Here is a 21,330-nt window from a genome sequence, read left to right on the forward strand (position 1 = left end):
GGATCGCTCAAAAGAGTATTTTAAGCACCGTGAACGATTAGTGGAATGCACCATTTTTAATGATTGTTATTTGTAATTGAAGTTATTGAAATTTACCTGAATGTTTTATTATGTAAATCTGGATTTCATAAATATATATTTTTTAGAAAATTTTATCAGTTTTCATTACATTCCTCCTTATTTGCTTCATTTCATATAAACATTATAATTGATGATGAAAACTGTGAATATAAACTCTACTAATTATTACATTACCTTTACTTAATGAACATTTACTGTTGTTAGCAAGAGCTTCAGCTTTATCAAGCCTCATAGCACGACCTCTTCTATCCAATATCAACTTATCTGCTCTTACAAACATCCCATGTTTAGGTTTGCAAGTGAAGTAACGAATGCCTTTGATACTTCCGTCATTTTTACCTGAGATTGAAATGTATTTTATAATAAAATTATTTTAAAGCTCCATATTTAGGTAGAGGGTTACTTTTAAAGTTTTTATTACCTTTTGGGGCATCCAGTTCCACCCCTATCCAAGTTCCAGTAGAAAACTCAGTTTCTCCGATAAAAGCGACAACTCCAGAAGAATTATAAGGTCTAATAAGAACACTTTCTCCTAACACTACCCAATCAGGGACGGGAACATCATGAAACTTGGTGAGGTCAGGGCGGGAACCAAAATTATCATGTTCATCTGAAATCAATTTCCATATTTTTTATAATAGCTGGTGGAAAAATGTTTATTAATATTTATTACCTTCTAGACGATCGGTGGAGCTATCCATACTATCGTCTTCAGCTGATAATACAAGATTATTTTTACTACCCAAATTATGTGCTGATTTACTTTCTGACAATAATGTCCTACTTTGGGGAAAAGATGCTCTATGATAATGACTACGTGAGCTTTGCTTTTTCCGTCTGACGACTCTTCCTGGAGATAAATTTGTTTTCACGATAGAACTTGATTCATTAAGGTCACTTCCTGTTTGATTTTGATTAGAATCACTGTCTCCACCATTAATCACATCATCTGAGCTTTCGTCATTGGGGGTAAAATTTTGGTCTTCTTCCACAGATAATCTCTGAAAAAGTAAATGAAATTATTGTTTTTGATTATACACTGTTTCTTATTCGTATTTACATGGTTAATCAAATGTTAAGATTTACTCTTATTAAATATATATGTTACAGTAAAAACGATAAATCGGTAATTATATATAATTATCGGTGATTATACAAAATCACCACCGAATTTGATATACTATTTCATATTTATCAAATTTACCAGTTAGTTTATAAAATCTCCAACTCGTAATGGCGGATGTGATAAAACCCCCTAACTTTAGGAAAATTCGTTCAATATTATGATATATTGGCAGGGTTGTTGATTTTTTTATTTAAATCAGATTTTTTTAACAAGTCTTCAAATTTATAGTTATTCATTACTTTATATCTGTAAAAGTAATACAAATCTTAAACAGCATCATAAAATATAATTGAAGTAAATTTAATGCCAGAAGCTATGCCTTTTATAAGTATATATAACATCATTTTGAACACTGACAGATGATCAGATTTAAATCAACGAACCATGCTTATTGAGTTAGTAGAATAAAGTGCAGGTTTTTTTTGAGAAGCTACTATCTAACCTAACCTAGCTACTGTTTGTTTTCTTAGTGTCCATAATATGAAGTAATTTGGAATTAAAACACTCAAGCACACCAGCCATTATTCATTGTTTTATTTTTGACGAGGGTAGCGAAAAAACGTCTACATGCAACGAAATTAGAACTACTTCTGAAATCGTGCCAAGCAGTTGCACAATCTGAACGAATTTTCCTAAAGTTAGGGGCTTTTATCACATTCTCCATTACGAGTTGGGGATTTTATAAACTAACTGGTACATTTAATAAATATGAGATAATTTACCATATTTACCAAATTCAGTTGTTATTATGCAAATGTATATATACATTTAATAAATATGAGATAATTTATCATATTTACCAAATTCGTTTGTTATTATGCATAATCACCGAATTTATTACTTTTACCGTAACATATATATTACTACTTACCTCAACTCCTTTTGAAATGTTGGTCATTTCTGATACAGGTTCTAAGTCGTTGTTCAATTTGCATTCCAAATCTGGCGTTTCATCCACACTCATACTCTTCATTGATAATGAATCGTCACAAGATAAATTGGTTATTGAAACAGCTTGAGATCCGTAACCACTAGAGCTGGATGATGGAGTATTGGGTTTTGGAGCAAATTCTGTTAATGAGTCCAGTGTACGTGACATTGGTAGAGATTTTTTAGCGAAAGTTTTCTTGCGTTGAACGTACTGAAATGAAATAATGAATAAATTATAATAATGATATGGAAAATGATTTTAGTCTCAAAAGAAAAGTACATACGTGAATTTCTGTTTTTCCATTAATTCCCTCTTCACCTTGCTCCTCAATTGGATCGTCCATTAAAAGATCAAAAGAATGTTTTCGAGGTAACGATTTTGTCGGTTCCTCATGTAATGTTGTCATTCTCAGTCCTAGTTTTGTGTTTGCTGGAGATACCATACCCGGGAAAACTATTCAATAACAATACAAATTAAATGTGACTTATATAAAAGGTTGCAAAAAAACAGGCTGCATATTTAAGAAATAAAAAAATAATCTATGAAGAGAGAGACTCGATCATTTGTTTAATTCCAACTATAGAATAAAAAAAATTGAAATACAATTTCATTTTGGCAGTTTATGGATCAAATAGAATTAAATTTTTTAAACACAATTGTAGTTCATATATTATATAATATCAATTTTTGCATAAATTACATGAAGAGAGCATGAAAAAGTATTAAAATGAAATCCTTATTTAGAAAATCTGACAGGGCGCACTATCAATTATTTCTTTACACAAATAATGTGCATCTTGTTTAGACGTTTGGATTTAACTAAATGTGATTTCTATCTCATAGCTTAGGGGTTATAAAATTAATAGCGCTCTTACATGTAAAATTGATTGTCATAGAATGAATAAGAGAATAGCAAAAATACCATTATAGTAAAGAATCACAATCAAGTCTCACTTCATAACATAACATCTAGAAAAATAAAAAAATCACTAAATAAATAAATAAAAGCAAGATACATTAGAAATCTTATAAACAGAATCAATAAACATGCCATTTTGTGACGAGAATCAGAAATATAAAAAAATATAATATTTAGCACACTACAAACAATAAATAAATAAAGCCCTCAACATCATAATTAGTGTAAGTATGAAAAATAAATGAAAATAACTACACCAAAATGTTACAATATATTAACATACGTTTTGTACTTGAAGGTTGTTGCAATCTCAATGAATTCAAGTTTAGGTTGAGATTTAAAAATGTGGGACGAGCTGAAATACGAAGATAATTTTAATTTATGGTATGCTGAGAAACAGATACGTGCTTCGACATAACGATCATCATATCTTCTACACATGTTTTAAATCTTTATTTTTATTTCAAGCCACTCGAGACTTAGTTCCCATCTAACAAAAACACAACATGCAGGTTTGCCAATTGAAAATACGAAAACGGATCTAATTTTGTACATGGACAAGACTCAGTTCTCAGTAAGACTCCTTAAATATAAAAATTCAACTTTGAAAATTGATATGGAACGTTTTCGAAAATCTTATTGTAACAAGTCTTGTAGAATTGTTAATATTTTCATGTCTATGTTTACTACACATGCTCACGATGCACCCGGTATTTTTGGGAATGGTTAGAATAGCCTAGGTCTCCGTGACTTCAATACAAATAATACCATTATCCGCAAGGAAAACTTTGTACAATAAAAGAATTATGAACATTTTTGTTTGTTTAATATAATTTCATTTTTAGAAAAATATAAAATAGCGAAAACGACATCGAAAATGTCATTAAATTGTGACTCTTCAGCATAAAGTACATATAAAGTACACTATAACATCAAAAATTTAACTAATAATAAAATGATTAATATTCTTGGTTACTTTTTCGCTATTTTATTTTTCACTAACATTTTTGTTGCAAAAGTATTGCCACAGTATTCAGCTATCCCTGAACCGAAATTATTCAATTCAAGCTAAAACTAAAATGGCAACTTATATCCATAACATGCTAGTTTTATCCATATCTACATAACAACCAACACAGAAACCTTCTGGTTCAGCTTTCTTATATGGTATAACAAAGACTTTCTATGTGAGTTGCAATGAACTTTTGACAGTTATACCCATTGGAAATAAAATCAATACCTCTATAAAGGACATCAAAACAATATGTTTACAATAGAACACAAGAGATGGATATATTTTTATATGAAAAACCTATAGATTTGGAACAAACTTGACTTTCATTACTCATTTCATGTCTTTATATTTTCTTAAAACGTTTCAAATATAGTGAGGATAGAATAGTCATAGCAGTCAGAGATCAATGGAGAAAGCCTTCGTTTTCTTGGTAAAGAAAAACCTTCAATAGAAAGCTTATCCTATTATTTCTGTGATAGTCTTTTTCTAACTACAGTTTTAACATAGATTTGAGATGCAATCCACAATCTCAAAACTTGTTTCCAATTTAGAAGTCAAGCAGGTGACGGTTTTCAATTGTCACTTATATTATCCACCTAATATAGCAATCTTAGTATGCAAGCCTCCATTTTACCTGAGAGAATGGAGCCTTGTGGATGCACGAAGAAAATTCAATGAAAAATTAGTAATATTTTTGAATCAATGTTTACATCAATTTATATGCTATTTCAGTGTTAAGCATCTATTAGTGTTTTTCTACGTGTTTCAAACATTAGTTTCAAAACTGGAAATAGTATACAGGTCATAGTGACACTAAATGTATTATATATATGACAGGACCAAAATTAGACCTGCGTACTTTAAGTCCAAATAACTGCCAATATATTTATTATATGTATCTAAAAAATGTAATGAATAACACGTTTTAAAAGTGAATAAATATTAAGCAGTAAATATTTCACTACAAAGAAACTATAAATTCAAAGTGACATCTTTTTTTAAACCTACACGTATAACATTTGCCTGTATTACTTACATTTTAAATATATCAATACTGAGAAAGTGCATTCACTCCATGAATAAATGTATGTCTTAGCTTGATTTAGCTAAAATAGCTTATGATTTATCCACATCGAAAATTAAACTTATTATTAAAAGAAAATTTAGTACTTTGAGACAAGTAATTTACCAACCAAAACAAAGATAAATTTTTTAAAAATGGGAAAAAAATAAATCGGAAGCTGTGATGATAAAATTGTTAACTGTCAGCCTTGGTTATCAATCTAAGTCAATCAAGTAAAGAGCAAGTGCGTCTAGTTCAAAATGTAGCCCCTATATCAAAGTCATGAAAATATTTACCAGTACTGATATATTTATGACGTATTTGGCTTCATAATGATATATTTATTATATAGATATCCAAATCCTTCGTTATAATATGACGTCACTAATGAAAACAAGAAACAGAAGAATCAGAGTTTGGAAAGCATCGTTTGGTCCAAAAGGTCACCTAAGTATGCATACCTGAATCAAAATACCAAACTATTTATTGAAAAATAAGCTCAATATTTCCGAACGTATCAACATTAAAAAATAGAAAAATAAACAGCTCTCAAATCCACAATTCTGAATGATTAGTGTGAAATTTTACTGTAATCAATACCAATTACAACAAACCACTTATAATTCAATTTCCACTTTCAACTATTTTAACACATGGACATAAATGTGATTTGCTGTCTTTGGACAGCCGAGGTTTACTCTACCTAACATAAATTTTAACTTACACAAATTCACAGGAGCAGACTACTAAAAATTGTATTTTCTAATATACCAATATTTCTATGTATCTTGATTCTATCACTATCTTCTCTACCAAATTTTATTTTGACTTAATTTGATATTTACTATAATATAATAATCAATTAACATACCTAGTCCTCCAAATTTGGGTGGTGTTACTTCAGTGTCTTTTCCAAACGATGATCGTCCTCGTGATGGTGTTGTACCCAATTCACTATTGAGTTCGGAAACACTTTCTGATCGAGACATGTGTAGAGACTCACTACTGAGATCTAATCGCATTAACTGGAAGATATAGTATTTGATTATTAATTTGTAACTTGTGCTGATTTTTTTGTACAATTTAAGGTGCCATGCTTCAGACAGATAATACGTTAAAGAAATTTTCACTACAAATAACTACTAAATGTTATAAAATTATTTTGTAATATTCCAAATTTATAACGACAATATGTGATGCAGGGCGGCTCAAACTTAATGGACGGAGTGGTCTGGGCAGTTACAGAGGCGCTGTGGATAGTTTTATCCCTCCTATGTATATATATAATGGAGAAAATATGAAAAATTAGGAACTGAACCTATTGATATCTGAACATATATTTTTCAATGCTGGCCTAGTTAATTAACGTACATTGTACATTTTCGGCAATTTTATTAGAACTATTTTCAATTAAGAGCTTTAGTAAAATTACGGGACGTTATTTCTATGGGCATGCAGTTTTTCCACATTAAAAGTATTCTTTTCGATGAGAATTTTAAAAAACACAAAATCTAATTTCTAATTAAATTTTTATGTTGCTTTCTACTTATATAATTCAATGATTATTAAGGCGTTGTATAGAAGCTTTCAAAATATGTGTGTATAGAAACTCTAATGCAAAGGAGTAAGAGTAAACTGAAAGGAGTAAAAATATTGTCAGTCTTTAATTGGAATAAGATATACTATTAAATGAAGTAACGTATTAACTACTCTTAATGTAAAGCATAAAAAGCGTGACATCAACCATACACGTACCCCGTTTTTATTTTCCAAAGTCTAGGCAGCAAAAATAAATAGTTGGTTAATATGTACTAAATAATAATCAGTGATATAAGCACGTAAATACATTTATTATTTATGGTGACATATATTTAATTAATAGTGATATCAAATAAAAAAGTGAATAAATAAAAGTAACAAAATTATACCCAAAACAGGAGTGTATAATATTGAAAATAATAAAACTGCAAATGAGGCAGAACAAAATCTCACATACTAAAATCAATACCAACATTACAAAGTAAAATCTGAAATGATTTGCAATTTGGTGCAAATGCAAAAAATAATTTAGAGGTAATACAATAAAGGACACACATGAAGGAATGATATAAAAGATACGAGAAATATATATATACTAAAAATCTCAAGAATAATGAAAGAAGTGATAAAATATGCCTGAAATAGATAACAGTCTTCTTGTCAGAGGATATTTAAATTTCAGATTTTCAACTTGTAATATACCCAGTAATAAATATAATAATGTCTTAGCTAAAATCCAAACATTGATAAACATGATAAAACTATACATTATCAAAAAAATAATTCTGTGATTATTGTGAAATTTTGTATTAAAGCCAACTAAATGTGACATAATTATTAGCGAATATAAACAAAGTGCTTACCTGTGAAAAGTTGGGTACACTGACTGTCTTTCTCATTAACGGCTGACCTCTAGCTTGTAATAATTCTTTAACTGCTACACTTTGCCTTAACCTATCCAAAGTTAAAATACTCTCAACTGCACTCACTCCTCTTGTATATTTTTCTGGAATTATATATTTTGTGATTATAAAACAATCTCTCACAATTCATTTTGTAGTGTTATTTCCTCACCTATATAAGTTTCGCCGTCACACATTGAAGAATTTTCACCAGAAGCTGCTAATTGTGCAAGACTTTCTCTACCTTCTAATTCCTCACTGGCTTTCGGTACATTGGAAACTACTAAATAAGTAACTCCGCATGACGTTACTAAATCAGTTCGAACAATTTTTGATTTTATCTGATTTTTGATTATATCTGTGAACTTCTGTCGTTTATAGACGTTTATTGCTAATCGCTTTCTCAAAACAAGATCCATTGGAGCTGGATGAGACAGCCGTACTGTTACACGAAGTATCATATATACTCGTTCGTTGGCTAAAAATATAATGACCACATTTTTATTCCTGACGTATTAACACAATGAGAAAAAAAATCAAGAATGGAAAACTAAGCATACCTTCAGTAACTTTGTTTAAATGTGGGCTATCATGAATTGAAGAATCCCAACCAGCAACTGCACAGACGTCTTTTTCTAAATGACTGAGAATTCGTAAACTGTAGAACTCTTTCCCATCTTCTTTTGGTAAAATAGAATTAACGCCTGCAATCGTTACTTCTTCTCCAGCTGGATTTGTGGATAAGTCATCAGCTGAAATCAATCTATTAGTAATTGAAAAACAATCAATGACATGTTACTTACCATTTAAGTCTAAAAATAACACGGGTACATGAGGTTCCATACCAGGAGGAGGACTCCACATGGCTGGAGCGCCAGGTATCCCTGTCCCAGGTTGTGGTATATAAACAGCATTGCTTTCTTCAGTTAAATTAACCAATTGTTCCATTAAACTTTTTTCTCGTTCAATGTCTTGTTCTGTTTTATTACTTTTTTCAGATAAATTTTGTAGCTGCTGATTTAGATATTGCCTTCTCTTCTGTAGGGCGTCGCTCCATTTCTCTCTTAGTATTGTTAAGTCTTCTTCTTGATATGAATCTAAGGGTTTCTGTAATCTACTTCTTACAATAACACCACCTACTTCAATTTTAATAATCTCTTGACATATTATAGGAAGTGTACCAGAGTTCTGTACTGGTTTTACTCTCACTTGAATCCTTCGTTGTTGACCTTGTCTTAGTTGATAAATGCCACCCGTCAGCATGTCTGTTCTCATTGCGACTTCCACAGCTCCATATTCTCCTTGATCATTTAATTCCTGAATTTCTACCCACAGTTCTATTTTTCTAGTTAGTTCAGACCATCTATCAAGTAATGACCTAGCTGTAGCAAGCTGTTGCTCTACTACTTCCCAACCAGGTTTATATTTTGAAAATCCAGAGCTTCTGTTTCCCCAAACTTCTATAGAAAGTGCTCCTTCAGCGCAGTGTTCCATGAACTCCTCTGATAGGTTAACTGTAAAGACTTGTGAATGATCGAATTTAACAGTTGTTGGTTGGCCATTCACATTAGGATCAGCAGTATCAGGTACAACCACTGCTTCCGGATAACCCCAGAAGGAATACTGACAGAATACGAAATTAGCGAGAGAAAGAGGTAGGCCCGACGCTTGTTTTATATTAACGCGGATGGTTACTTGTGAAGTACCTTGTTCTTCTTCATCATGACTACATTCAGATGAACTATCAGAAGCTGCCTCACAAATTCTATCTTGAGGGAATGAGCCAGATATCCTACTCAATTCAACCTAGAAATTTGTGAATTTAATACAATTTTTACTTTATATTTGATTCTCTATTCATACCTGTAATCGACCTGCTACTTCTCCTTGTTGGCTAATAATAGGTGTATGGTAATCTAAAGTAACATCATGAAACAGACATTCAAGAAATATGTTAGCAACTCCTATTAAATTATGCTCTTCTTGTGATTCAAAAAATGGATCTGGTCCTTTAATCTCGTTATTGTTTTCTTGATCATTTTCTATATCCCTATGTTCTGCATAAAATTCTCTCATATCTATTAGCTTATTTTCTAATTTTTCCATCGACCACACCTGACTAGAATTATTTCGTTTCACTAAAATTGCGGGTTCGCTGACAAAAGCACCTTTCTGCAAAATTAGACAATGTTTACTAATCTTGTATTGGTAGTATTTTCATTTTCACAATAATTAATAAATATTTATAATTTGAAATCGACTTACTCTTCTATTAGGACTCAAATTAGCTGGAGGAATCTGTAAGGTAACACTAAATTTAGTCTGTCGACCAATCTCTTCGGCAAGAAAGTTGGCTTCAGTAACTAATGAATTTGCTCTAAGTATATCCTCTTTTAATTGACATATACTTCGCCTAAACATCTCATCCCTTTCATGCGCCCATCTTTCCACTTTCATTTGAGTTGTGGGGGTACAAGGTGCAGTCTTACTCAAACCAATTTTAAGAGGATCATATGAATATGGAGCATAAGGTGTTGATGGAGACACCATATTACGAAGCTGTTGAAATTGCCTTTCATACTCAACACGCTGTTTTTCTAATGCCACTGAAAAATTATTTTACAATAAATATATACATCTCCTTTCTCTCTATTCATTCAATGGAAGTCCTTTTACTATATTAGTTATTAGTAAACTTTACTCTGAGTATGTATCTTTTTCATATTGTCATAATTTGAAACTTTATATTTTTTAAGATTTGATAAAATGAGTTCATATGAATAATTTTTCAACTTCAAGGCATTTGTTAAACAAGAAAGTGACTAGGAAAAATAAACAATTAATACTTGATTCTTCGAACTAATTGAAACTGTTTGACTTTAAGAAACTTAATTTACCTTGTTTGTCTTCTTCGTGTTGTTTCTCAAGCCGGGCAATTGCAGTCTGAATTGGATCATTGCTCAATTCATTTGTCATTAGCTCATCCCTTGCAAAATTGTAATCGATGTTTTGTGCTGGTGTTTGTGGCTCTGAAGCAGCAGCTTAAATAAAAATTATTTATATAGTTGATATCATACGTGAGAATACTAAAAATATTTTTACTATATGTATAACTAGAAACCTTATAACCAACGGTAGTAAAAATGTCCAAAATATTTTCTTCCATTTATACCAGAACAATTGCATTAACGAAACAATAAAGAAGCACATTACCATTCCATAAAAAGCAAACATGGGACTAAGCAAGGATTATGGCTAACAAAAATTTTAAAGTTTACAAAAACCTCCCTATTTTTGTATAATTTATGCTATTACCTCAAGTGTGGAATGGAAACTGATTTTCGTTATGAAATGAAGTTTACTGTCAACAGAGATACTGTTGAATATTTATAAATGCTTTAATTTCATTTATTTGTTTTAAGATATGGTAGATAAACGCACATATTCATATTTTCATATAAAGTAGGGTTGAGTTGTGAATCCTAAATTAAAAAATATTACTTTTCCACCAATAATCATGGATAATTATGATAAATTGAAAGTTTGCTCATAATTGCTTGTCAAAAATGGACATCATTTATATATAGTTCATAATCTTCATTTTTGTATACAGATTCAATTACTGAATATGTACTAAGCTGACAGCCATGGTACTAATTAAAATTAACTGTTCACTGTACCAAATATTTGGAAAAAATACTCTTTTAATATAATAATAATGATATGATCAAAAAAAATTTTAAGACAAATAGTAAACTGCACAAAAGATCCCAAAGAAAATGAGAAGGTAATAAAAAAGATCTAGAAGAAGCGATACATTTTTTGAAGAAAGGAAAAGCCCCCTCGATGATAAAATAAAATTAGAAATGTTGAAAAAGATGGGTGAACAAAGAACACATATTGCAAGTATGTAATAAAACTTGGGAAGTTGAATGAATACCAAATGATTGGAGAATGGGACTAATAATACGAATACACAAAAAAAGGAAACAAACCAGATTTCAATAACCATAGAGGAATAAATTTGATAAGTATGCACAAGACACAAATAAACAAATGAGTTTAGAAAATGCCGATATATACAAGATATACATTTTTATGTAAAAGGAAATTATAAACAAAGCATTGAAAGCGAAACAAACAAAGGGAGGATCAAGACAAGGAGAAGGATTAAGCCCATTGCTGTTCGTCGTATTTATGAACGATATAATTAAGAAAAAATAAAAAGCATGTATATGGGGCATAAATATTTAGAAAGAGTAGAAACTTCAGATTGTACATTTGCTGATGATGTACAATTAATAGCAGGGACTGAAAAAGAATTATAACAAAAATTATATCAAAGGAAGTACTACAAGACAATGGAATGAAAATGAATATAAAGAAAACGAAGGTATTGACAATAAACAATGGAGGTTACAAAATGCACATAGAAGAAATAGAACAAGTAAATAAAGATGTCTAGAACTAGAAACAGATGAGAACATAGAGATGAAAATAAATAAAAGAATTGAAAATCCAACAAAGTAAACTATGCTGTGGTCAATGGATTCATAAATGAATGAGAAATATCAAGAAAAACCGAAATGGAAGTATTTCGAAGTATATAGAAATGAAATATTCAAGAATAATGCAAGGAGTGATAAGAAAGGATATAATTAGAAAGGATAATATAAGAGAAAAGCTGCAAGTAATACCAATCACCGAATTTATAGAAAGAAGGCAGTGAAGTTGTTTGGCAAGCCAAAGGACAACAAAAAAACAGACCAAAAGAAATAAGGGGACGACGATACGACGATAAGGGACGACGTGATAAAAGTTTTGAGTTAGCTGTCATGGAACAATGCAAAGAAAGTTATTAAAAATTGCAAATGTACATTTTTGTACCCCTATACCCTAAAGGGTAGAAAGGAATAAAGGAATTTGATATATATATATATATATATATATATATATATATATATATATATATATATAATATTTTATTAATGATATGACTTACATATCGATCTAGGGCAATTGACTCTAAAGTAATGGTGGTTACCCCATACGATTCGATCACCATGACGTAATTGTGTTTTCTGGCTGACTTGAGATCCATTAACGCAAGATCTAGCGTTGGCAAGAGGTTCCAAGAATAAACCATTATCTTCTATGGTAATAATACAATGTTCAGGTTGGATTCCCAAACCGGATAGTTGAATATCTGGTTCTTTACCAGACCCATTACTACTAGCACCTACTACTGTGACATCCTTTAAATAATATACTAATAATTCGTTTAGGTAAGGATCAGCATTCAAATTCACTAAATAATATTTATTTTTCTCCACTTTTATACCAGAATCTTGCACACTAATGCCCATTTTTTCTAAAGCTTGTTGTCGTTCGTTTTGAATTCTTTCCGTTTTCATTAATTTTTCTTCCCAAGTTTGCGACATTTCTTTGTATAATTTTTCACTTTCATTTAATTTTTGATGTATATCAACTCTTTGAATGTCACCAACAGGAGATCCCTAAAATGAAAATCAGAATACAGTAAACATGGAATGTGTAAATACCACATATCTATAGTTGCACAGGTCTAGCAAATATTTATCTTTCCTATGTAAAGTAGCAACAGTAATAAATATGTAGTAAGAGGCAAACACATTTGCATACACGTCATTAATGATGAATTTCCCTCTTAGAAAACTAGATTGTTCAAGAAACCAAAATAATAATGGAATACTGATTTTAGCTCGAGTACATTTTAGTTTATAAATTTATAAATAATATTTATAAATTTTATTCTAGTTTCTAGACATTAATGTGTGATAGTTTGTTAATATTCCAATAATACGGAATACGCTGTTTACGCTACCACTGCACAAATACTCATGCTTACATTGTCCGAAGAGCGTTTCGATAACCTAGTTATCGTCTTCAGAGAGTGAAGGTACATAGTGGTAGTATAAACACTGTTTACTATGAATAACAACAACGGTTCCAGAAATTCCAGCTTAGTTCAAATACTTAAAAAATGTACAGACTGGAAAGCCAAAACGATGGTTAGTCAAATAAAACTATAAAAAATATTATTTAGTAATAATTAAAAGTATTTTGAATTGTTTCCTTGGTAGTTATACTGATATTGTAGTTAATACACTGGTTATTAATATTTTTAACAATCACAACTTATTTTTACATACCGTAGCGTGTTTAAGCATTTCCCTCAAAGCTTCAACTTCTTGTGTTAATTCTCTTATAATTCTAGCATTTGGATCTTCATTAACAACAGCATGGTTAACAATTCTCTTAGCTCGATCCGCGTACCGTAGAGTAGATAGAGTTTCCTCATAATTATCAGCTGCCGGAGATATGGTAGCAACCATGACTGTTTTGCTGTTACCCCCTAAGTTATCTTTTAGTAACCATGTTAGTACGGAATCTCTATATGGCACAAACTTGTTATCTTTATTTTTGCCCGACGATTGATCCGCTAATTTTGAAATGACTAGACCTAAGGTTGTTAACGACTTATTAATATTGGAGCCTTCTTTGAGTCTTTCTCCAACTGCTCCAGTTTTCACAGCCCGTTCTGAACCAGCTAAATCTACTAGTGACATTCTACTGACTTTCTCTCCAGTTACACCTGTTTTAGGTTCTACCAGGGTTTGGGTAAGTATTACTGTAAATACTGCGTGAGATCTTGATGATTCGCTATTCATATTTGTTGCAGCAACTGTTCGTGATTTATTACCTTCCGCCATCAAATTGTCGATGTCCTGTAAATTGTATGGATCAGTTTATTATTATAGGTTAATAACCCAAATAGATATTCATTATTTATAGTTGTACCTTTATACAATTCAGTTTTCAGAATTCAACTTACGAAAAATTTGTACAGAAAACGCCAAAAATGTACAATAAAGAGATATGCTAAACAATGCAAAATCTAGTTAAGACGAGTAAAACAGAAGCTGAAAATTACTGTTCAAGTAAAACAGTTTTCAATGTTTAATCACCAATGCATGAGATTGAAAAGCTAGTGATTCAATTACATCAAATTGTATTCAAAAATATTTCTGTCTACCAATCCAAAAAGTTAATGTGTCATACAAGTGTTGCCTTTCAAGTTACAATCGAATATGAGTTGTGGCACCACTGTAATTTTGAACATTGACTTTTGTTACTGGAAAGGCAGTGGCAATATAGAAATTGAATAAGTTGTTGATAGTGAAGGTTTAAAAGAATCAAGTTTATAGAAAATTGGAAATCACCCGTGAAGGCTTACTCTGGATTATTTTTTGATTTTGAAAAAGGTCTTTCTCAACCAACATACATGGAATCGCTTCGTGCAACTTTTGGTAATGTAGCACCATCAGAGAAGATTGCGCAACACAGACAATTAGAGGCGTCTCTTTGAATGAATGATCATGAACCAAAAACGTTGCATCATTCTTCACGACGACAATGCCAATTCCAATGAAATACGTCAAAAAACTGAATATTTGAAGGAGAAAAACATCGAAATAATTTGCAATTGCCCTTATTCGCCCGATTTATCGCCTAATGACTTTTTCTTGTTCTCCACTGCTAATTAAAAGATGCGCGGACAGGATTTTCATACCATGAAGAAGCTGTTGAAGACTTTCAAAACAATGTTTCTACGATACTAGCTTCAGAGTGGCAAAATTGTTTCCAGAATCGGTTTGAGCATATGCAAAAATATAGTTTTGAACGTGTACGTTTCTGCTTCAGTTTTTGTAAAAACTTAAAGACAACCTTCGTAAAATATAAATGTTTATGAATATTTATGAAAACAATATAATAATAGTTGGAGTGACCAAAATAGATAAGAAACCGGAATTGATATATACCTTATGGTAGCTAGAGACATTTAGTAAGTAGTCTTATTAGATCTGTTTTTCGAGATCAGTTCAAACATAGATTATGCCCTTGACAAATCCGAAAACGCCGACACGAATAGTAGGGGACTGAGACCTCAAAAACTTTTGAAAATGGCTTCCAAAGGGAAGGCAAAACATCAAAATTCAAATTCTAAACATATCCGAACATATTTTGAAAATACAATTATCAGTATAAAAATTCCTTACTACTTGATGAAAGTACTAGAAATAATATTTGTGCGCATGTGTATCGTTGTGTGAAGAGCGCATGATCTCTTGTATGTTGGAAGAGCTCATGCGCACGATATATGCCTTGATAGACCACTGTTTTATGTAAGGTGCTCTATTTTTATTATTGTTCTTATTAACACACGATAAAATTACTCATAATAAAGGCTTTATCGACGATAAAGCCTTTATACGAGTGATTTGATTTCAAATTTGTACGCTTTCGTTTTCTTAATTCAGATTCTGATTATGTGAAAGAATTATTAATAATTACTTTCGTACCATCTTTTTAATAGCCCTTATTCCCATATGGTTGAATTTTCTCTTTAATCATATTGATAATAATGGGATTTTTTGAAATATTACCTGAAACGAAGTTACAGCAAGCTGTGACAAACCATCAACATAGGGTCCAAGGACATTGTGTTCTCTGACTTTTAAAGATTGCTTATTTGTTTGAGGATCTAGTAGATCATGTACCTAAAGCAAATAAAAAATATACCATTATGAAGAAATTACCAAACAAGTACGTTAGTTTAAATAAATTGGACTTTATCGTTCTGCGGTCCGCAATATGTTAAAATAGTAAGGACAGTATTTATATTCCATTTTGTTTATTAAAAGTAAAGTTCCAATGATTGATTGAGAATGGTTACATATTTTCGTCTTTACATTTACCTTGACAAGATCCCCTTATATATCTAAGGGTGGAGGATGCAACATCTATTTATTCTAGGATAGATAGAAAACTGTAAAATATTTGGGGTTTGCTCAGTAAAAAAATTTCGTGATGCCATTCCCATTGAAGATAAAGGGCGTTGAAGAAATAAAAATTATACAATTTTTTTTACGATTTTGCCGCAACTACTGGTAACATTGTATTAAAATTTTATATGAATATGTTTTGGATTCTGATACATCCAATGAATTTGTTTTCATGTCTGACTCTCATAGAGGGCGCTAGTTACACGGTTCGTACCAAGTAGTATTGAACATAAATTTTTTACTGCGCACACCCTAAATATCTTTGTACACGATACGATAGGAAAACAAAATACTCCGGATGCATTTTTAGACACCATTTTTTTATTATTTACTGAATGACATCGAGTAGCAAAAGTGGTTGATTGGAATTAATTAATCTTTTAAAATTTAATTGTCAATAACAAAGAACTCATGTTGAATAACTTCTTTCCTTCACCTTACCATTATCAATTAATAAAATTAAATCGGTAATAAAAAAAAAATAGAAAATATATATATTCTAATGAAAATGGATTATATTGGGAAAATCACGTGTCACTAGATTGTGTTGAATTTGGCTTTTATAGCGGTGAACAATACAATCTGTATGGGTGTTTGATGCTGCTCAATTTTTGATGTGTTTTTAGTGATTTTGATAGGATTTTTTCTATTTTTTTAATTTCCGTTATTTTCTTAACGTGTTTTTGTGGTTAGAACAAAAAGTTGTATTTAAGAATTGGTCTAACTATGACGAAATTGAAATAACCCTTAACATCATGGAATATGTTGAGAGTCAGAAGCAGACTCCTAAAAGGTGAAACCGTTTTTAAAGACGGATATATAGTATTATGTGGCCTAGAAGGAACAAATTTGTGTCTACAGATGTCAAGTCTACCTTCCCTGCATAATGAATTAATCTGAATTATATATTAAAGATTGGAAATGCATTTTTTCGTGGAGGAAGACACTTGATTATCTACACAAAACTACCAAAAAGCTACACAAGAGTTTTATTGTCTAATAGAATAGTACATTTGTAACACTACAACTTTTACCACGTTTTTATTGTTTTATGGATGTGTGGTTAGTATTATTACCTTAGAAACGTTTTTAAACAGACATATTATTTTACTACATATACTAAAATTTCAAATAACAGTTTCTATTGTTTATAAAACAACAGAATTAGTTTGTATACTGACTTTATGGTTCACCTCTATTGAAGTTTGAAATAAAATTGAGAGATGTAGCTCACTTTCTAATTTTCGCGAATAGTTACATCTATATATGAGAAATGTCATTGAAATGTTGCATGTTGACAACAGGTAGGTATTCGAATTTAGTGCTATGAAATAATCGACCCGTATGTGAAGGACACACGAAAAAAATCGCATTAATCTAGATTGGATGACGCATATTCACACAAAATGAAATGTTTTGAAACATCTAGCTTTCGTTTCTTTTTCATTATTATTGATATTTAGACTTGTTAGTTCGTAGTACAGATGATTACTTGACCTTTAGAACCTGTCATTTAATTGTTTGAACGGGAGCAGTTAGTTACATCGTGACAAATATCTTATCACATCTCGTAATCATCTTTAATGTAACCATCTAGATTATAGTGAAGCATATTTTTATTTACTATAAAGAAAAATAATTAGTACGTAGGAATTTTTTTAAATAAAAACACCCATTGGGACTTATTATAACATTATAATCTAGCCAAAATAGACCAAAGACCAATTTTATTTCAACTTAAATGAATACATTTTATATTAACGGTAAAATGTTTACAGTTTATTATGCCCTCTCTGAGTCGCATCCCCGATATGCCCTTCCCTTCTGGGGTATATGTTTTGAGACAAAATTTTGACTCTTCCTAATTCATATTTGAATCCGTTAGCACGCTTATCCTATTTTAGAAAGGTCATTGCACAGCTATCCACTTAGGAACGCGGAGAAAGATCTTAATCTATCTACTCCACGTTCAGAATTAGTTATAGGCTCAATACTATACAATACGTGTAAAATGGACAATCATTTGCCAATTGAAATCAAACCTATTACATCTTTTCCTGCATTTCATAACAATTTAAGGGCAAATTTACTGGAAAGTGCCTTCTACGATGTAAAAGACTTGTATACCAATGCTAATATTTCATTTTGAACATTCTACAGACTGATTAAATATTAATATTGATTTTTAATACAACTTTTTTACATTTCAGGATTGCCGTATATTTAATTTTTATATCTGCTTTATTCATTGAATTTGTTTTGTTTTGATAATGTATATATACATATATTGTATATTACATATAGAAATTATGACATTGTATATTTCAAAAGTTAATATTGTTATTCACTGTATTTTTCGTTTGTATACTTTATATTACAAGCTTCTACAAATTGTAAACAATTGACAATACAGCGTTTTTCTCTTCTCTATTTTAAACTAAGATAAATTCAGCAGTGTTCCTTAGGTTCTGGCTAATGGGGTTACACTGAATTTAACATGTGAAAATATACTATGCTCTGTTTTTAGCATTTTCACTTTACCAAATGGATCGGTCTTTTTAGTCTTGTTTCTATTCCTTGTTATGTAAGCATTTTTCGTATATTCTGTATAAATTCTTCAATAGTTCATATCTTCAGTTGTATACCATAAGTAGATAATGGCAGTGGGATTGTGGCAAAATTAAACACAAAAGTGTAATAACTCGAATATCAAACTTTCGAGTACTTATATATTCATCGTCTGGGACTGAAATTATGGTCAACTTGGTGTTTGATTTTGCCACAATCCTACTACGATGATCTAGCTGCCAAATACTATAAAAATTCGTGTTCAAAACGTCTGATGCTTAATTGCCACTTATTCCTGTCGCTGCAGTTCTTATAGATCAAATTTTCTTATTCCATGCATCCATGATAATATTGGTCTTCCATTCTTTCTGTTCTCCAGTGGGATCCACTTCATTCTTTTTTTTTTGGTAATTTTTCCTTCTCTATCCTCTGCACATGTCCGTACCAAATCAACTGTTTTTCTCAATACGTTCTGTAATTGTTAATTTCAGGTTCATTTGCTTTTTTATTGTGTTCTTTCTGACCCGGTCTAACTCTGACGTTCTATTTGCTCTTCGTAACAAGTACATTTCTGTAGCTTCTATTTTTTTCTTTAGTTGTTCTTTTATTCTTCACGTTTCGGCTCCATATACTAACCGACTACTAATCATTTCATTGTAGATTCTCAATTTTCGTTGTTTTCCTGTATCAGTATTCCATTGAGTAATTTAGTTATTGTTCTTGCTCTGTTTATTATACATTTTATTTCTGTATTATCTACCCCTTCTTTGTCAAAAATAACTCCTAAATATTCATAGTTGTAACAACTCTCTTCTGTTTTAAAATTAGAAGCATTAATATATTAAAAGGTCTAGGAAATTACGTTATTTTCTAGTTGTATGCAGGTTGTATCCTCTCCAATACAAGTAATGTATCTTTTCTACGTTCATCTACAGTCCCCATTTACCGTATTCTCCCTTTAATTTGCATGCCATGTGTTCTAGCGTTTACACATATTACATGATCACCTGCAAACTAAAATGTGTATAACCAGGTGTCATCGTCGATTTGGATTCCAATTTCTTTGCATTTGCATACTGACTTCATTTGCTAATTATGTAGAGACAGAGTCGAGTTTCTCCCTATGAGTTGGTTAACGTGAGCTTGTCATGGAAGCTTTGCATCAAGTATTACACTTAGCAAAAGCACTGATTGTGTGCAGAAACTTCGTAGGGAGGAATTGGGTATATAACCCAAAGATCCTACTGTGGATGTACACGAGAATTGTGAGACCAATCATCACATATGGGGCAGTGGTTTGGGGTACTAGAGCTAATCTGTATACGACGAAAAACAATCTCTCAAAGGTACAAAGACTGGCTTGCTTATGTGCAACTGGAGCCATGAAATCAGCTTTTCTTGAAAGCTGATTTAATATTTCCTCAGTTATTATGTCAAAATCTGGAGCCTTGTTTGGGTTAATATTTCCTTTTATCTCAGTAAAAACATCTTAGGCATGATTACTTCTTCTTGAAATTTTTCTTCTTAGTCTGGCTCTTCTTCTTTATCTTCATTTGGTTTAAATGTTTATTCTAAATGACATGCAAAAATTTCTGCCTTTTGTGTGGTGTTTGTAGCAGAATGCCCATCAACGTATTTAATAGGATGGTTTTGTTTTATCGGTTTTTTGAGGTTGTTGGATCTAGGGGCATCTAGCATTAACTAATACCTCTAAACTTGATGAATTTGATGATAAAGTTTATAGAGGTCGTGTTAAATAAAAATAATATTGAGAAAGAAATATTGGTTAGATTTTTAATTTAATTTAATTAGTTGAATAGACCAAGCCAACGATTTGACAGATCCGCTTTTTTTGTTGGACTACAAGGTTCTTTCAATGTTTAGTTTCAATTGTATTGGACTCTACATAAACTATTCATGACTGGTAATTAAAGAGATAGATTAGTTTATATAATATCGACTAGTTTAATTCTTTACTGACCTTTTCATTGTAAATTTCCATGTAACTAACTTCAACTTTATATGTTAATTCTGAACTTTGTTGTTTTGCTATTAGGCCAAATAATGAGTCGCATAATCTTGGAATTATACCCTTATTATCTTGAGAACCCATCATGGTATACGATTTACCGGATCCTGGAACAAAAAAATATAATTCAATTATATGCATCATAATTTTTATTATTTAAATTGTCATTTCTAACAAAATGATTTTAGATTTTAGTTTTTTAAGACAAAATGAGTATTTCGCCCTACGAAGTATGGCATAGATTTTTTTTGTATTACCCTAATCTATTGAGT

The 21,330-nt window shown here is 30.9% G+C and overlaps 1 protein-coding gene across 5 annotated transcripts in view; it reads right to left on the reverse strand.

Annotated features, from left to right (window-relative positions):
* The window catches only part of LOC130451252 (kinesin-like protein KIF13B), a 93,021-nt gene that overhangs the window by 5,810 nt on the left and 65,881 nt on the right, over positions 1 to 21,330 (reverse strand). The window contains exons 4-23 of one of the 5 annotated variants that reach the window (XM_056790151.1): positions 21,011 to 21,165; positions 16,063 to 16,176; positions 13,768 to 14,343; positions 12,579 to 13,092; positions 10,474 to 10,617; positions 9,842 to 10,182; positions 9,440 to 9,748; positions 8,380 to 9,382; positions 8,137 to 8,328; positions 7,749 to 8,054; positions 7,538 to 7,680; positions 6,891 to 6,911; positions 6,007 to 6,160; positions 4,707 to 4,721; positions 3,341 to 3,412; positions 2,422 to 2,591; positions 2,079 to 2,348; positions 755 to 1,082; positions 503 to 691; positions 256 to 420 (exon numbers count right to left, since the gene is read on the reverse strand). In XM_056790151.1, coding sequence (XP_056646129.1) covers positions 256 to 420; positions 503 to 691; positions 755 to 1,082; positions 2,079 to 2,348; positions 2,422 to 2,591; positions 3,341 to 3,412; positions 4,707 to 4,721; positions 6,007 to 6,160; positions 6,891 to 6,911; positions 7,538 to 7,680; positions 7,749 to 8,054; positions 8,137 to 8,328; positions 8,380 to 9,382; positions 9,440 to 9,748; positions 9,842 to 10,182; positions 10,474 to 10,617; positions 12,579 to 13,092; positions 13,768 to 14,343; positions 16,063 to 16,176; positions 21,011 to 21,165 — 5,181 coding nt within the window. The remainder of the gene's footprint in view (positions 1 to 255; positions 421 to 502; positions 692 to 754; positions 1,083 to 2,078; positions 2,349 to 2,421; positions 2,592 to 3,340; positions 3,413 to 4,706; positions 4,722 to 6,006; positions 6,161 to 6,890; positions 6,912 to 7,537; positions 7,681 to 7,748; positions 8,055 to 8,136; positions 8,329 to 8,379; positions 9,383 to 9,439; positions 9,749 to 9,841; positions 10,183 to 10,473; positions 10,618 to 12,578; positions 13,093 to 13,767; positions 14,344 to 16,062; positions 16,177 to 21,010; positions 21,166 to 21,330) is intronic. The other 4 variants (XM_056790152.1, XM_056790153.1, XM_056790154.1 and 1 more) reach the window with 4 other exon arrangements.

The sequence above is a fragment of the Diorhabda sublineata genome, chromosome X, assembly GCF_026230105.1.
Source record: "Diorhabda sublineata isolate icDioSubl1.1 chromosome X, icDioSubl1.1, whole genome shotgun sequence".
In the NCBI taxonomy this organism is placed as follows: Eukaryota; Metazoa; Arthropoda; class Insecta; order Coleoptera; family Chrysomelidae; genus Diorhabda; species Diorhabda sublineata.